Source organism: Capsicum annuum, chromosome 5, assembly GCF_002878395.1.
Source record: "Capsicum annuum cultivar UCD-10X-F1 chromosome 5, UCD10Xv1.1, whole genome shotgun sequence".
NCBI lineage: Eukaryota > Viridiplantae > Streptophyta > Magnoliopsida > Solanales > Solanaceae > Capsicum > Capsicum annuum.
The window spans coordinates 152,372,537-152,389,909 of record NC_061115.1 but is presented as its reverse complement, the minus strand read 5'-3'; the positions used below and the strand labels follow the sequence as shown (position 1 = coordinate 152,389,909).

General features: G+C 32.0%; 2 protein-coding genes across 9 annotated transcripts; one reads left to right on the top strand and one right to left on the bottom strand.

Annotated features, from left to right (window-relative positions):
• Positions 1-394: 394 nt before the first annotated feature.
• LOC107870893 lies at positions 395-5,718 on the top strand. 8 transcript variants are annotated; one of them, XR_007055936.1, is made up of 4 exons: positions 395-1,322; positions 1,415-1,469; positions 1,961-2,050; positions 5,034-5,718. XR_007055936.1 is itself a non-coding variant. In XM_016717583.2 (3 exons), exons 1-3 carry the CDS (start codon positions 1,763-1,765, stop codon positions 5,517-5,519), a joined length of 330 nt encoding a protein of 109 aa, XP_016573069.1. In that variant the 5' UTR covers positions 401-1,762; the 3' UTR covers positions 5,520-5,718. The 8 variants fall into 8 exon arrangements, 2 of the variants coding, with proteins under 2 accessions (XP_016573069.1, XP_016573070.1); XR_001674504.2 differs by having other exon boundaries at positions 403-1,322; positions 5,358-5,718; XR_001674507.2 differs by having other exon boundaries at positions 396-1,469; positions 2,022-2,050.
• A 591-nt stretch (positions 5,719-6,309) lies between these two features.
• LOC107872513 (serine/threonine-protein kinase BLUS1-like) lies at positions 6,310-9,373 on the bottom strand. The gene is made up of 2 exons (XM_016719178.2): positions 8,747-9,373; positions 6,310-6,867 (listed from the first exon to the last, which is right to left on the bottom strand). Exons 1-2 carry the CDS (start codon positions 9,371-9,373, stop codon positions 6,310-6,312), a joined length of 1,185 nt encoding a protein of 394 aa, XP_016574664.2.
• Between the last annotated feature and the right edge of the window lie 8,000 nt (positions 9,374-17,373).

Here is a 17,373-nt window from a genome sequence, read left to right as displayed (position 1 = left end):
GATAAAAGATAAGTAGTTGTTTGGCTATGAAAATTATTATTATTTTCTTAAAAAAACTTATTTTACTTTAATGAAAAAAGTCAAAAATAAGATCCGTTTGGCCATGAAAATTTCAAATACAATTTCAAAACTTGTTTTCATTTTTTCACTCATACTTCTCTCACAAAAATTTAAAAATAACTTTAATTTATATTCATGGTTAGACACAACTTCAACTTCAACTTCAACTTCAACTCCAACTCCAACTCTAATTCTGAAAAATTATAATTTTCATGGTCAAACGGGCCTAAATATTCACACTTTTTAGTTTTGCCAATTATAATCAACTACGATAAATGTAACAGAGTAAAAAATGTTCACACTCTATTTCTGCCAATTACTATAGTTTACAACCTGGTCACAAAATGACCCGGCCCACAAACAAATATACATCTGATAGATTACACCTACTCAACCTTCTAGAAATATCAAGCAGAAAGGCAAAGTGAAGCAAATTCAATCTGTCCTTTATCTTCCTCTTTGCCAATGTTGATTTTTGTTGGTGTATCCTCATGACCTTGAGCTAAGACTCTTGCTACCATTTTCAGTGCTGAGATTTGATGTTGAACTCTTTCTCTCCGCCATTTCAGTAACAAGCTCAACTAAGTTGGCTAAGTTTTGATCTTACTCTCCTCTTTTTCAATTGATAAGTTAACCCTAAAGATTCAAGCTCGATTACTTTATCTTCACTTGTTTGAGCTGGCTGTCACTTATTTTTTGTTGTTATCTATACATTCTGCAACTTAATCCTTTCCACCGCTAATTTTGTTACTGAATTTGTCAATAGGTTGACCCTTTTACAATTTTCCTTCATGTTTCTTTAATTGTGGATTTAATTTCTTCCCAAAATTAATACCACCACCTAATCTCCGAAATTAGAATTTTGGGCTTAAGTTATTAGATGTCTATAATTTAATCTACTTGTTACCATATATAAGATCTTTTAAGAATGATATTTTATTTGTTACCAAAAAATATAGATTTTATTGTCATATTCTATGAATAATATAATAAATTTAATATATAAATAGAATTGGCTACAGTAAATTATTTTTGTTGGTGATTCACTTAATAAATTACTCAACAATTTACGTGGGTTGTGGTAATGGACTCTTGTTAGTGGGTTGTGGCCTAAAATATAGTACACTATTTTTTGCTTTCGCCAAAATCTAACTTGGGAAATTTTTTCCAAGAATTTTTTTGCGCTCTTTTATAGTTTTCACTTTAGTTTGTTAGGTCTTCACTTCTGCTTTATGGTTTTGTTGCCGTTGAAGGAAAAAATTGTAAGTAAAATTTGTCCTGCATTAGTAAATGCTCTCCACCTTAATTTTCTTCTATTTGGTTTGATTTTTGTTTCCTGCCATATGTTACCTAGGAATTTTGTGTCTAGCTATTGAACGGGGAAGATACTGGTAATCTCTCTTCTCCAGGTAGTAATCTCTCTTTCCCATACTAGTTGATTCTCTCTTCATGTTAATTTTGTCCTATTTAGCTTGATTTTGGTTTTCTGTTGTTTGTAACTTGGGGGGTTTTCATTTTCCGATTAGAATTTGTTATCTGCTTTTTCTCCTGTCTTTGCTTCTTTTTAGTTTGCTTATGTTTTCAAGTTGTGAAAGCAGCCTCAAATTTTTATCAAAATCCTTTCGATGATTTGAATTATAGAAATTTAAAATTGTCGCTCAAACTGTGCTTAAGATCATGATATCCCTAATTTTGAGAAGTCATGGAATCTCGTCTAGTTTGTGAGCTAAAAATGTTAAAGGAAGGCATTCTGGCACTTGTATCTATGCAAAGTGGCCAGGTATTTACTTAGTTTATGGCGCTAAACTTTTAATTAGTTGCTTTATTTTTTGAAGCTATCTGGAATTATTTTTTTTTAGTTTCATCATATTGAACTCTTTAGTTATTTTATGTTTAACAGGCTACACTTCCAGTTGCAATTTCAAACCTTATTGATGCTTCAAATACTTCTGATGACGCAGGTCCTTCAAGTGCTGTGGACACCATCATGGTAAGTATACTTTATCTAATTCTGTAATAGTAAAATTTTGATTGGTTTATCTATGCACAAAATTTTTGTCTATTTAATTGAATCGATCTTTATTTATGCTAAAAGTTCTATTGGTTTCCCTTTGGCCAAATCTATATGAATATGGCTCATTTTATTGTTTTTTCTTTGGCCAAATAGATATACACCTGAAGTTGAACTTGTGTTGGATTGTAAACTTTTATGAAGCTTCTATAGTGCACTTACTCCACCTGCTCTCCCTTGATTCCTTTTGTTATATCCATCCATCCATGTTGAGTTTGAAACTCATGGATTTGGTTTTTACCACGTTAAGAGCTTGACATTAATTCTTAATATATGAGATTTTATGTTGCTCAAACTCTTCAAAAAAGTCAATGGGTGCATGTCGGATTCACAAAAACTAGTGTATTTTTGGGAAATTCGACACGGATGCAGCATTAAAAGTGAAGAGTCCGCGCAACTCAGATGAGATTTTCAATTTATTCACAGGCTACATGCTACTGCTTGTCATTGCTACAGTATTTCATACATGCTGCACTTATTGATGCATCCTTGAGCTCATTTTTAGTTTTCTTATATGTAATATCAATATTCAAAGCTCTCTTTCGACCAGTTAGCTGAAGAGAGCTAAGTCTAGACAGTCTGAGGAGGTGTTTGATCGTGGTTTAGAGAGAAATAGTTGCTCATGTACACTAATGACTAATGACTGGGTCCTCTTTCAAAGGCCGGTGGTTCCCGTATGTGGTAGGCTGTTGCGTATTGACTGAGCACCATAAGGGAGTTATAAGGTTATTACCTTAACAACCAAATATTTACACTTACAAGAGCACTCCAGAGAGAACCTATGTCTATCTATGAAATGAACTCAACTCGTCCAGCATTATGGTCCATTCTCTCTGTCTTTGACCTCTCATGTGAAGTTTCATAGGTATCTCTTTGAGTATGAATTTGTATTCTCTACTAATGGCCTGTAATAGTCTACCATTACATTCTCCCGGATATGATATATAATAGCTGCAAAGAGAAATCCCAGGATACCAGCTCTTGGGCTTATTCCAACTGCTCTTCTTGAAATCCACCTCTTCTCATCCTCCCACCTTTACATGTCTTCTTTCCCCTATCCAGTTGAGAAATGATATCCATATACTTCTAGAATATGGACAGTTAAAGATCAAATGGGGCAGTGTTTCAACGGTTGTCGTATTGCAGAGAATGCAACTCAATGGCACTTGTATTCTCCTTTTCTGCAATATGTCTATTGTTGCCAATATATCTTGAATTGTCAGTTAAGTAATAAATTGATGTTTGGCAGATGAGGACCCAAAACTAGACCCTTTCAGTAGACTTTAGGGTATTGAGCCATGAAGGACCTGTAAGCTTTCTTAATGCCGAACTTTCCATTCACACAATATTAGTGTAAAGTGCTGCTCGCAATCTGAGCAGAGAATCAATGGCATCAAATATCTTTCGTAATGCCCAACAAGCTTGTTTGTGAGTCACCATGTGATCACCATAGCTTTTATTGAATTACTATCTTTTGTTCTAGTCTTGATTTTATATGTTGTGGTTGCATACAATTTCTTTAATTGTATTTAATCATGGTCATGGTCGCATACAAATCATGACTAGTACAAGAGGAGATTATAAGCAGGTGATTAAAAGTTCAATCAATGTATAAGCATGTCCTTGGTAATTGAATTTTCATAACTTTAAGAGTGGTCCTTAATAGAGTATAAGTAGTGGTGATCTTATAAGCAAGAGTTATAAGAAGAGTACATAGTTTTGTGATGAATTATAAGCATTCGGTACTAATTAAGTCATAGTTTTCTTGCCATCATGGTAAGAAGGAAAAAAAGCTATGAAAGGTGTACGAATGCAGTTTTCAAAGCGTCAACACCACTTAACAAATAGTTGGGATATCTCATAACTATTCAACAGATGATAGAAGTTTGTTTAAATATTTGTCATTCTTTATTACTTAATCCAGTTTAAAGTAAATCTTTTCCTCTAAACTTCACTATTAGTAAGAATAAGAAAGTTTCTGTCATAGGTTAAGTATACCTTCTTTTGTTATGACTTGGATCCCAATATACTTGTGTTTCCATCATGCATCTATGGTGACTTGTTTTGTATTTCTGTACTTTTTTAATTTTCTTTTATCGAATATAATTTTATTGTATTTTTTGTTGGATGAAAATGAGTAAACCAAGCTAGCAATATGGTTCATGCAGTGCGCAGGCTATTGGAAGAAAAGTTGTGCTAGGCTATTACTCGTATTAGATTGGAATTTAGTGATCTTGGATACTTGATGTTTCAAATTATTTTTAGCAAGCAAATATTTTCTTCTTTCTTAGGAGTATTAAGTTTTTGAGACAAAATGTTTAATGCATCTGTTTTATGTATTGACCTTACTGGTACAATATTCATAATTTATTATTATATATACATATATATTTCTTAAAATTTTTGAAGAAAGTTTAAATCGTGCATATGACAACCATTCTTAAGTTGTCGCTAAAGGTGAACAACACAATTTTATTGCTAAAAGGGTAATTTATAGCCATAATAATAATTGTTGCTAAATGTCTTCGTAAAAGATTATTAACCACTTTCCTACGAGTTTTTCGCAGCAACGGGAATTATTGGGATAAGTATCTGATTTATGGCAACAACAACTTATTGTTGCTAAATATTTTCATAAGCCACAACCTTACGACACTTGACCATCAAAATATAACCTATTGCAATAATTTTTTTGTTGCATTAAATTGGCTTTTAGCAACAATTTTTTTGTTGCATTAAATTGGCTTTTAGCAACAATTTTTTTTTGCCGTTGTGAAAACTTTTCGCATCTGTTGTTATTGCCACAACGTGCAACAACTTTTTTCTTGTGCCAAAAGTATTTTTTGCAACAACATTCATTATATGGCAACAAAAATATTTGTTGGCAAATACCTTCTTGTAGCAAGGACCATCCCAAGACACCAATTCATAATATGGTTGGCTCTACATGGGAGGTTGGGAGGTTAGCAACAGTTGAAAGGCTTGAGAAATGCGGCATCAATGTAGCTGCTGGTTGTGTCCACTGTTGTTCAGGAACTAAAAAAACGTTTCAGCATCTATTCTTTGAATGTACTTATTCTGAGAACACCTGGAGCATCTTTTTGAAATGGATGAACATTCATAGACCGGTTCACACATGGACAGCTGAAATCAAATGGCTGACTACTGTTGTACACGCCTTCAAAGGCAAGATCACAGGTCCTAATATGTGTGTTTGCTGCTACAGTTTACCAAATCTGGATCGAAAGGAATGCACGCAGATTCAAGGCTCAATGTAAAGAACAACACCCAGTTGATCAAAGACATCTGCCTTCAAGTAAATATTAAAGGCCAACAACTGCGCAAATGGCAGGACATACTAACAAGCTTGAATCACTATCCGGTCTAATGTAATGCAGTTTGGAATTGTAATAGTTAGAAAGGACAGGAAAGTATTGTAATTCAAATGTTCTGGTTGGAATAAAAAAATTTCTTTCGATCAAAAATGACTTATTATCTTTTGTTTCTTCAATACACACGATGAATAGTGAATATTTGAAGTTAAAATTTCAAAGGTCATCCAGTCACTTGTTTGACAGATTCGCGAACTTGTTACGTGATTAATTATTTTTCTCATTCATATAGTTCAGATCACAAAAAGAAAAAGGAAGAAGAGATGTAAACTTCCGATACTAGCAGGGCAATTATCATGTTATTAACCGATCGAAACTTTAATATAACTGCCTTTGCTTCCATGAGGAATTCTATCATCCATAGCGAAGATATCGTATAATAAGAAAACGCTTACTCCCTTTTCAGCAATGAAGTGTCTTCTCTTGCCCTACTAAAACTCAGACAAATACACATCGTTCCTGCTTCAAATAATTGTCACATAAAAACCCAACAACAGAATAGAGAATTCAGACACAAAAAACAGAATCCATCTATTTTATGAACCTCTAGTTCTTTTCTATACAGAGTATGTAATATGCCCTTTATTCTCAGCAATTAAGTGTTTTCTGCTGTAACCTATTGCATTCTCAATGCTGGAAAATATTAATCAATTGTCACAGTGAATATCTAACTACCATATACTACGAACGTATGACTAAAAACGGGCAGTATATTTGCATGATTTATACTTCTATATATCATCTAGATCTTCCCACTTATTGTTCTATAGTACCAAAATTCCTCAATCAATCATTATCAGCATTTGGCATTGGATTCTTGGCATTTAACACACGACGTTGAAACCACTTCAAGTCCTTAGCATTCTGAAAAAAAGGCCTCTGCAATAGCTCCTGAACTGCTGGCCTCTTTGATTCTTTTGTCGAAAGACAGTCCATAACCAACTCCTCAAAACCTTTAGTAAACACCCTGTCCCTTTGCTTTTTCACTGATTTCATCTTGTCCTTAACATAACCCATAGCTTTCTTCATTTTCCCACCTACCTCTTCAGCATTAATCTCCCCCAGCAGATCCTCCAACTTTCCTGGCAGTTTTTTTGCCCTCCTTATCTTCTTGATCATAGACTCAAATTCTGAACGATGGCTGACTCGTATATTTCCATATGCCAATTCCAATGCAGCTATTCCCACTAGCCAGATGTCGGATTTACCAGAGTAGCAACTCTCATCTTCTTGTCTTCTATAAGCTGGATTTCGATTATCATCATCCGAATCAGAATCATCATATCTCGTATAGTATACTTCAGGTGCAGAACCCCATTCTGATATTATCGATAGTGGTGGAACCTGTTGGAAATTTAAAAACGGTAGGACTGAACTTAAGCTGATAACATTACTACTGTCTGCAGATTATAGTCTTATCCATAAATTATAATTTTGACTTCTACTTGAAAGAGAATTTGCAGTTCAAAAACGGTTTAATGTGGCGATGCGTATAGTTCAATTCACTTCAATTCACTCACAAAACTTTAAACACTGTTTTCCTTTTCCAATTTCAATCAAATTTGGGCCAGAAGAGTATTACTCTAACGAATGTGAAAAGGAATACAGGAACATGATCAATCGTATATATCAACATAAAAAGGGGGGAAAAAGAGATTAAAAATCATCTATTAAAGAAAGACAAATTAAGACACAGTTGAAAGAAACCTGAAAACAGAATCTTATGGACTTAAACCCAACTTAGATATAAAAAAAAAAAAAAAAAAAAAAAAAAAAAAGACGAAATTTGAAGATATATGGAACCAAAATTTTACTTTAAACCAAAAACCTTAAAACTAATTGGAAATTCAATATTCATTTTAAAATTCAAATACTTACAAATTACTACTCTATTTAATAGGATTAATATTCATGATCAGGGTAATATTTACAAATATTCAAATTCAACGAATTGAAATATTCATTATCATACTAATTAATGATCAAAATAAAACTCCATTATGATTGTTCAAGCATACTAATCTTCAGCATTTCCTAAATTACTGTACAATTTTTTCCTTCATCTCTAAATACTTTTTTTTCGTTTCAATTCCAAATATTCATCTTGTTTCTTTAACTTCAACCAAATTAAATATTGTCCAATATAAGCATACATCAAGTTAACATGCCTAAATTAGAAATATCATCAACATGCCTAATTATAAAGTTACGTTAAAACGGTAAAATATCAACTAATAACACAATTTAAACACCATAATTAAATGAACAAAATTGTATTAATTAAACATTTTTATACTAGCATTTGAGTAACAAATTTTCTGAAAATATGAACTAGTCTAACAAATTTCAAAAGGAATTTAGCAACATGATCAATCGTCTATATATCAACTAATAGAATTTTTCTTTTTCTTTTTTTTTTTTTTTTTAAAAAAAAAGATCAGCCATTAAGGAAAGGCTAACCAAAGACGGCAGAAAGAAAGCTGAAAACCAGAAATTTATCTGTGAAACTTGAAGATGTATGAGTAAACCCAGAATTTCACTTTAAACCAAAAACCTTCAAACTAATTATTAATTCAATATTTATTTTAAAATTCAGTATTTAATAGGAGTAACATTCATGATCCAGAGTAATATTTGCAAATATTGAAATTCAAGCAAATTGAAATATTAACGAGTCCCAATTAATTCCCCATATTATATCATCACTTTGACTAACAAATTGCTTTAAAAAAAACAGAAACTACTCTAACAAACGAAAATTATCATTAGCAAACATTCAAACAGTAAATTATCAACTAATAACACAACATAACTAATAAATTATATTAACTAACTGTAAATTATCGACTAATAACACAATTTAACTAACAAATTGTATGAATTAGCAGTAAATTATCAACAAATAAAAAAAATTAACTAACAAATTGAATTAATTAACAGTAAATTATCAACTAATAACACAATTTAACCAACAGCAAATTATCAACTAATAACACAATATAACTAACAAATTATATCAATTAACAGTATATTACCAACTAAATAACACACAATTTAACAAACAAATTGGATCAATTAACAGTAAATTATCAACTAATAACACAATTTAACTAACAGTAAATTTTCAACTAATAACACAATATAATTAACAGTAAATTATTATAAACTAAACAACACACAATTTAACTAAACAAAGTCGTACTAATTAATTACTCAAACGTACCGAAGGTTCACCACGTTCGAATCTCGGATTTACAGCTTCATTGACAAAAATAGGAGTTTCAAGATTCGATTCATAAGTCGTTGCAGCATAGGCCAACTTGATTTCAACCGTCGAAACTGGCCTCGACTTATAATTCACAAAAATATCCTCAGCACTAAACGACTTATGAACCCGACCCGAATCATGAATATCAAACAAACCGTAAAGCGCTTCTTTAAGAGCAATAGCAATACAATCCTCAGGTAAACCGTAATGAAATCGAGTGGATAGCATATACCGCAACGATCCTTCAGACATATAAGGCAATGCAGAAAGAAATCCCTTTTGGAATTTACGAACGTACCAAACGTCTACGTGAAGAATGTTTTCATTCTGATCATTTAGCCGTTCTTGTGCTTTGCTACGCGTGGTTTCTTTACTATGATTGAGGTGTTTTACAGAGACGTAACCGGAAGGAAGGAGACTACCGTTGATTGAGTAATTGGGATTGTAGTAACAGGCTTTGTAGACGAAATCATAACCGGAGTTACCGATTACTTTTTGGAGAATGTATGTAGTTTTAGTGTTGGGATCGGTTATGGTTAGTCCGATCGCCGGACGGTAAGCTATTATGCCCTGTGAGCCCATTTTTTTGAGAGAATAATAGGGTGTTCTTTTCAGGTGGAAGAGATGAAGAGGAAGAAGGAGGGGAAGTTAACATAGTATTTATATGACAAAATGAAATTGGTGGGGCCCAAGAAACCGTTAGAGTAGCGCGCATAACGAATTTTTCACTTTTCAGTTTTCAGTTTTCAGTTTTCCTTTATTTCTTTATCTTTTAAATCTCTTATATTTATTCCTTTTTTCATAAATAAACACGTGTAGTTAATGGTTCAGCGTGGAAAAGAATGTCTTATATATTGAAATCTTATATATTGAAAATTATATGCCACATATATACAATAAGTTCATTGTTCCAGTAGCATATTATCTTTAATATGTGGCATTTTATTTTGATGTTGCACATTATTTTCACGTCAGATAATTAGTTGTATGCGTTTTATTTATAGAATAAATTTTCAGATTGTTGTGTTTGATATGGACAAAATACTATATAGTATTATATTCAATTGGAACAAGTATGAGTTTAAGTATATAAAGAAAATTTTTGGATAAGTTTATGGGGTTGTATATTAAGTCATTTAATATTGTGTTGCTACACACATCACGTGAAAAATTAAAATTAAAAAGTGACAAAAAGAAAAAAGAGACATTTTGTTGGAAAAACTGTCACGGCCCAAGACTATCCCTAGTTGTAACACGGTGCTTAGAACCACAAGTGATCCCGAGCTAACCCATGTACTGGCATGATACTTGAGCAATTGATTTAAAATGTATAAAACTAAATTTACTGAGCGAAAACATGATTATGAGAAAGTCTGAATAAATATAATACTTATGAAGTTTACAACATGATAAAATTGGAGAAAGAAACGTGAATTAAATATCATGACCTGACTGACTATCTATGAAGCCTCTACTATACTAGCTATAGATAGCTGGACATGCCTCCAATTACCGCTAATCAATACATAATAATAATAATAATAATAATAATAATAATAATAATAATAATAATAATAATAATAATAATATAGTACATGAACTACAACTGACTGGAGTCCTCGAAACAAGAGAACTCATCACCTGCTGGCTGGAAGCTGCAAAGTGTCTGATTATGATGTGTGGGCTATAACTGGTACCTATATTATGAAACAATATAGCCACACAGACGTATATGTGGTCAGTATTTTTGAAATATACTGAGTAAGCGGGGGTGAATACAATAAATAAAACTGAATAGATTCATAATCTTTAAACATGCATGCTAAGTGCAAGTAGACTCACAAAAAGACTGAAATCAACTGAAATTTGAAGCGTCTTAAAACATGAGTACAAACATAATCTGATAAGATGGTGAATCACTACACTTAGTTTCTTAACTCATTACTTTTGTAGAATAAGTAGAATTGAAACTGAAAAATGGTAAAACATGAATACTGAATGTAAATCTCAAGTTGAACATGCTGTAAAACTGAACTGAGGATCATGTTGGATACTAAGCATGAATATATGAACATGCAAAACTGATAATGCAAGACCAAGTATTTTAATACATTGACATTATCTGATTAACTGGTGCAGTTTATATAACTGACTAAATAAATGCTGAAAATTGGCTACTTGGACTAGTAAAAACTTAACTGAAATAGACTGCCATTACTGACTGAAACTGTGGAAGCTAATGTAACTGACATAAACCATGAATATTACCATGGACTCTAACGCCTGACCCACGTTGAGGAGGGTTGTTCCATCGTTGTCATCGGAGTGGAACCTGAACTGGAGTGGTCTTTAAACTGAGCTCAATTTGGACAGAAGGGGAAACTCTCTTTGGCGAGTCCCTAAATCCTACGGGGGCACGTAGTTTCTGGGAAGCAGGATATGTTGAACCCACACTTTCCTCTCGGTGCTAAATCCTACTCCCAACTGAATAACACTGGTGTTATTCATGGTTCAACATAACATGGTACTGTACTGACAAGGATCAACTTGAACTTGAACATAGTAATAAAATCTGGTCTGACTAACTACTATTTAAAAAGTCTGAAATAACGAGTAAACACATAGGTATCGGGTGTTCATAACCCGCTAGCACGGGATGATTACAAAAATACGATAACAACTCTTAAAATACTAATATGAAGTCATAGTTCAGAGATCCAAAATATTGGACAGTTCAATTCATGAGTATAATGTATGAGTTTAAGCATGGGAACAAATTAAACTTAGGAGAATAGAAATTTCTCATCAAAATAATGAAATTCAAGATAAAACATCAAACTTGTAGTTTAAAACATGAATAAATACAACGCTTATGCTCTTTAGTCCCTTAAATCACATGATAATGCTATGTTTTCAACATATGATGATTTAGGAATGAACCCTAACTTAAAACATGTAAATTCAACTTGAAATTCATACATTTGGGCACAAGGATGAAAGATTAACCTTGTTCAAAATCCCACATACCTTTGTTGAACGAATTCTTAAAGAAATCTTGAAATTGAAACTTGAATCCTTGAGTTCTTAAGGAAGAAATCTTAAATTTTATTGTTCTTGGGAAGAGAGGCTTGAATTGGTTATTCTTGGGGAGGGGGGGGGGGGGGTTTCTACGAGAGAAATTTTGAGGAAGGTAGGTAAATAATGCCTTTTTTAGTGTTATAAATCGTTCTTTGGACAATTGGGGTTGAGAGGAAAGGAACGAATCACCCCTTGGCCCATAGGAAACTGAAATAGTGGAGGAATAGCCCTCATGGTGAGACCTTTATTCTGGGGGAGTAGCCCTCACGACGTGACCCTTATTCCGGGGGAATAACCCTCATGGCGCGGGCCTATCGTGGACCTTTACTGTTTCTCACAAAAATGGTCATAACTTTTTGCTCGGGTATCGAATTAAGGCGAAATTGATATCATTGGAAAGATAACTAAATTATCTATATCATTTGGTGGGTATTGATTTGAAAATTTTTAAATATGTCAAAATTTATACACGTTCAAAGTTGACCCATGGTAAATCAAATACCAAAATTTGGTCGAATCAAAGGCTCTTAGTTCAACTTTGCTCTAAGTGTTTTCTACGAACATTTTTCACTTCATAAGAACTCTTCAAACTAGGATAATAATCATGACACATATATCCACATACAAATCATAGGATTAGAGTTTACACATGTAGGAACGATGGCTCGATTTCTAGCTTAAAAATGTGGGGTGTTATAAAAACTACGGAGGCTAGCAAATTAGTCCTTAATTATCCCTTTCAACTTAAGTATGCATTAATTAACTTCTCTAGCCTAAATTTTTATCAATAACCTAACTCGCATCACTGCAATCAACCAAGGCATCTCTTCTATTCCAATGTCGTGCAATAACGTATCATCATCGTTGACTAAAGCGTTTGTATCAACTTTATTCTGGAGGCTCTGTTTTTTGCTTCTAGCATGCAACATCGCATCACCACCATCAACCCAGGTGTAACACCCCAAAAAATTGAAGACAATATTAGAACAATGCTTTAAGTTCATGCAAAATTAAAAATCATGTTTTGATAGTTTTATAAGTGATTTAGACATATATTAAGGCTACAAATAACTCCCAGCTTATAGACGAGCCAAAATATTCCTTACCGATTAAATTCTTGTGAAGAACATTGCTATAGTCAACTTCAAATTAGCATAACTTTTATTTTACTAAGATTATTTTATCAAGATCCACCAAAAGAAATATAATTGAATTAGCTTACCAATGCCTTCAATTTCATCTTAATCTGATACCAGAGTGAAAAGTTATGGTCAATTTACTTAAGCATTGTCAAAGCTGCTAGCGACGACTCGTCGTTGTCAAGACACTACGAGTCATAGGGTGACTCGCCGCGAGGGAATTGAGGACCAAAATTTGAGTCCCATATGATGAATGTGGTCAAAACTCATCCCAAAACCCTATGGGTCATTACCAAACTCGTCGGGACTATACCAACAACTTTTCAGACAATTTTAAAAGGGTTGTTTGATTTTTTCCCACTCTTTTAACCTCAAAGATACGTTATTTGAGCTGTTACAAGAGGTATAAGTCTATTTAATCACTCCAAATCTCTCATTATCTTCCCCAAACTCTATCTAAGTCAGAAAAATCAAGCGATTCAACTCTCAAGCAAGCCTAAGCCTAGGATTTTTCTCAAAGCTAGATTCCCAAGGTTTCAATCCAAGATTTCATCAGTCCAGATATGTGGGTATCCAATAAGTAATTTATTTTACCCTTATGCCAAAAACCTAGTTTTAAAATATGAATTTCTGTTATAATTTCTATGAACTCGTGATCTAGGGTTAATACTCAATTATTCCAAATTCTCGAAAAAAAAATTCTATCATGCTATTTTATTACTATAGTACCCATTGAAAGTTATTATGCATGATTTTCATGGCTTTAATTTAGTTATTTTAATATGTGATGGATTTTGCATGATTTATTGATTCCAACCTCTTACAGAATGATTTATGCAAGGGTAGTGGATTTTAGTCTATATTGGTTGACATACCATGTTTTCTACGAAAATTTAGTATCTTTACATACTTAGAATTACTAGTTTAGGTGTACGCGCCTTGGGCGTGTACTTCACTTTAATAAGCTCAAACATTACATTAAATAGGTTATTTGTTAAAATAATAAAGATGAATATAATAATTAAATTTAATATCTTTCGAGTATGTAAAGATGGAGAATTTATTTATTAAACCTAATCTTTACCAAAAATATTTTTAAAAATCGATCGACGTTCATTTACCATCTGTAAATTGCAACAAAATAATATAATGATAGAAACATCAAAATAATACAATTAAATCTAATCTTTACACATAAAAAAAATATTAAAGTTGTCCGACACTTATCTACCACCTGTAAATAATAACAAAATAATACAATAATAGAGATATCAAAATAATACAAATAAACCTAACCTTTACATTAAAAAATTCCTCAAAGTCGACCAACATTTATCTATCACCTGTAAACTATAACAAAACAATATGATAAAAGTGAAATCAAAACAATACAATTAAGCTTAAATTTTACACACAAAAATTTCTCAAAGTCGATCGAGATTCATCTACGAACTGTAAACTACCATAAAATAATAAACTAATAGAGATATTACGATAATACAATTAAACCTAACATTTACCTAAAAAAAAATTCAAAGCCGGCCCACATTCATCTAGCATCTGTAAGTTAAAATAAAATAAAATAAAAAGATAATAAAGATATCAAAGAGTACAATTAAATCTAACATTTACACAAGAAATTTTTCAAAGCGAACTGATATTCATCTATGACTTGTAAACTATTAAAAAAAATATAATAGTGATTACAAAGCTTCGATTTTGATCCAACTAATTCTTGTCTGAGCAAAAATTTTAATCATAAAGAATGATTTTGAATGCAAACAAAGAAGATATATATACACACATGTTGAATTCTATTATGCTGACAAAAATAGTGAAGAAGTTGAGGGTTAGAAAATCAAGTATCCACCAATCTAGACATGCAATCGAATCAAGTTAGATGAGCATCAATCATATTCTCCCAATAGGAAAATCGGTTTGTTCTCTAGTTTAACGTACATCTAAATATTTATAGAAATATTTCCTTAATTGATTCCTAATTTAGGAGTATTTTTCTAATTGAATAGTATAAAGAAAAATATTAATTAATTCTCCTACCATATATTTTAGGAGTCCTATATATTTTAGAAAGTATAATAAAAAAATTTTTTAAATTAATTCTCCTACTATATATTTTAGGAGTCTCATATAGTTTAGGAAGTTTAGTTAATATAATAAAAAATAATTAAATAATAAATTAAAAAATAGTGAAAAGACAGTTTTGTCTAAAGAAGATTTTTTAATGAAGGGAAAAAAGTTCAAATAACTTTTCTAAGGGTCTTAACACTTTTAATATATTATAGATAAACCCTCAGTATATTGATAAATTCGTGATTTTTGACTTGTGCTATGAAATTTATTTTTCCTTTCAAGCATTACATTATTAGTGTTAGCTGCATTCTCCAGAGATGGCGGGTTATGAACACTTGATGGCCTAGGATATCATCCATTGTCAGTTAAGAACTCAGTCCTTCAATTTTCATGATTTTGAATACTTTTAGAAAAAGAGCTTATATTTCAACCTCAGGACTTTAGTTTTATTGAGTTATTCAGTATATAAGTTTATATTACTTTGGGAGTAGTACTTACCATTGAGAAAATACACGGATGAAGGCTCACCTGTTAGTTAGGCTAAGACCTTTAATAGAAGTCCCTAAGTCCCAGAACTACCACGCCACCATAGTTTCTAAAGAGTCACTCGTCATACCAGGCTTGACACCTTAGTTCTTTTGAATATTAGTTTAGTAGTACCACATCAGATCAACCTTTATACCTTGGCAATGTATATTGGTCCCTTTTCGATGGGGTTTATACATCAAACTCCGTATTTAGCTTACATGGTTATATGTCGATTAACAGTATCTCCCACAAATCAAACTCAGTTATTGTATAACCTTATAATCAATTTAATCAGTACAGCATTAATTAGTTACATGCTTATTTATATGGTGATTGCATCAGTTTGCATCCCATAGTTTCAGACTCAGTATTTGCACATGATCCTTAGTTTAATTTTACTTGTTCTTAAACCATGACTTTTCAGATTATCATTTCATATTAGTATTTGTGTATTTCATATAGGATCATTTTAATTCAGTTCATCTTCTTTTAATTCATTTAGCATTCAATATAATTTCACAATATATTCAGCATTAACTTAAAATTTAATATACTCCCTCCGTTTCAAAAAGAATTACCTAGTTTGACTTGACACAAAGTTTAAGAAAATAATGAAGACTTTTGAATCTTGTGGTCTTAAATTAATGATATATCAAATGTACTAAAATGCCCTTCAATCTTGTGGTCTTAAACCTGCCACGTGGAAAGTTAAAAGTAAAAAATTGCCAAAATATGAAAGGGTCATTCTTTTTGAAATGGACTAAAAAGGAAAGTAGGTCATTATTTTTAAAACAGAAGGAGTAAAAGTTATACTTCTACCACTTTTCAATTTACAGAAATGTTTTAGCTCATAATTTTGAAACTTCACTGTGCCTCATAGCTTTTGTGCACAGACATATTTTAGTAAATGACTTATGTCCTCAATTTTAAAGCATGTTTTAAGTGTTTGCATGACTAGTGCATATCTCACATGCTCAGTACAATCCAAAGTACTAATCATATATCTCTTCTACCAATATTTTTTATATGATGTAGCTTCAAGTGCTTACTATCAAGATCATAGTCATGCAGATCATATCATTTAGCCAACATGTGATGAGTTTTCTTATTGCAATGACTCAAGTCAGATGTAGTTTCAATATTTTATTTTCTTATGTATTAATTAGGGATGATTGGGGGTTATGTCCCAACTACCTATAGTCAGTATTAGTAGAGGCTTCATAGATAGTCAATCAAAGCTATTCTATGTAGTTTAAGTTCTTCTTCTTTCAGATTACAGAGTTCTAAACTTGTAATCGTAATGTATTGAATTAGATTTTCTTATGATTATGTGCTCAGTTGGTTTAGATTTTATATATATGTTAATCAGTTGCTTAAGCATTATGCCAGTACCATGGGTAGTATCTTGGGATCATTTATGGTTCTAAGCACCATGTTACGACTAGAGGGTAGTCTCAGGTTGTGACAAACTTGGTATCAGAGCATAAGGTTCAACTGTCCTATGATGTCTATGAAGTCGTATCTAGCATAGTCTTGCAGAACGGTATGGAGACATCTGTACTTTTCTTTAAGAGATACAAGGTATTTAGAAAATGTTTCCTTTCTTTAATATTCTAGATCATGCAATAGAGATATTCACTAAGAAACTTATGTAGTTTCTAGCATTACTTTATTCTTGCTGACTATGACATAGTTTTTAGGTAATAGAAATAGTCAAGATTAAATTTCAAGTGATAGAGTTTTCTC

Coding starts and splice junctions, on each gene's coding strand:
- LOC107870893 (XM_016717583.2), top strand. CDS start 1,763: ATGGAATCTCGTCTAGTTTGTGAGCTAAAAATGTTAAAGGAAGGCATT. Junction 1,841..1,960: donor TATCTATGCAAAGTGGCCAG/GTATTTACTTAG, acceptor TATGTTTAACAG/GCTACACTTCCAGTTGCAAT. Junction 2,051..5,357: donor GTGCTGTGGACACCATCATG/GTAAGTATACTT, acceptor TTGCTGCTACAG/TTTACCAAATCTGGATCGAA.
- LOC107872513 (XM_016719178.2), bottom strand. CDS start 9,373: ATGGGCTCACAGGGCATAATAGCTTACCGTCCGGCGATCGGACTAACC. Junction 6,868..8,746: donor TCGAACGTGGTGAACCTTCG/GTACGTTTGAGT, acceptor AATTTCCAACAG/GTTCCACCACTATCGATAAT.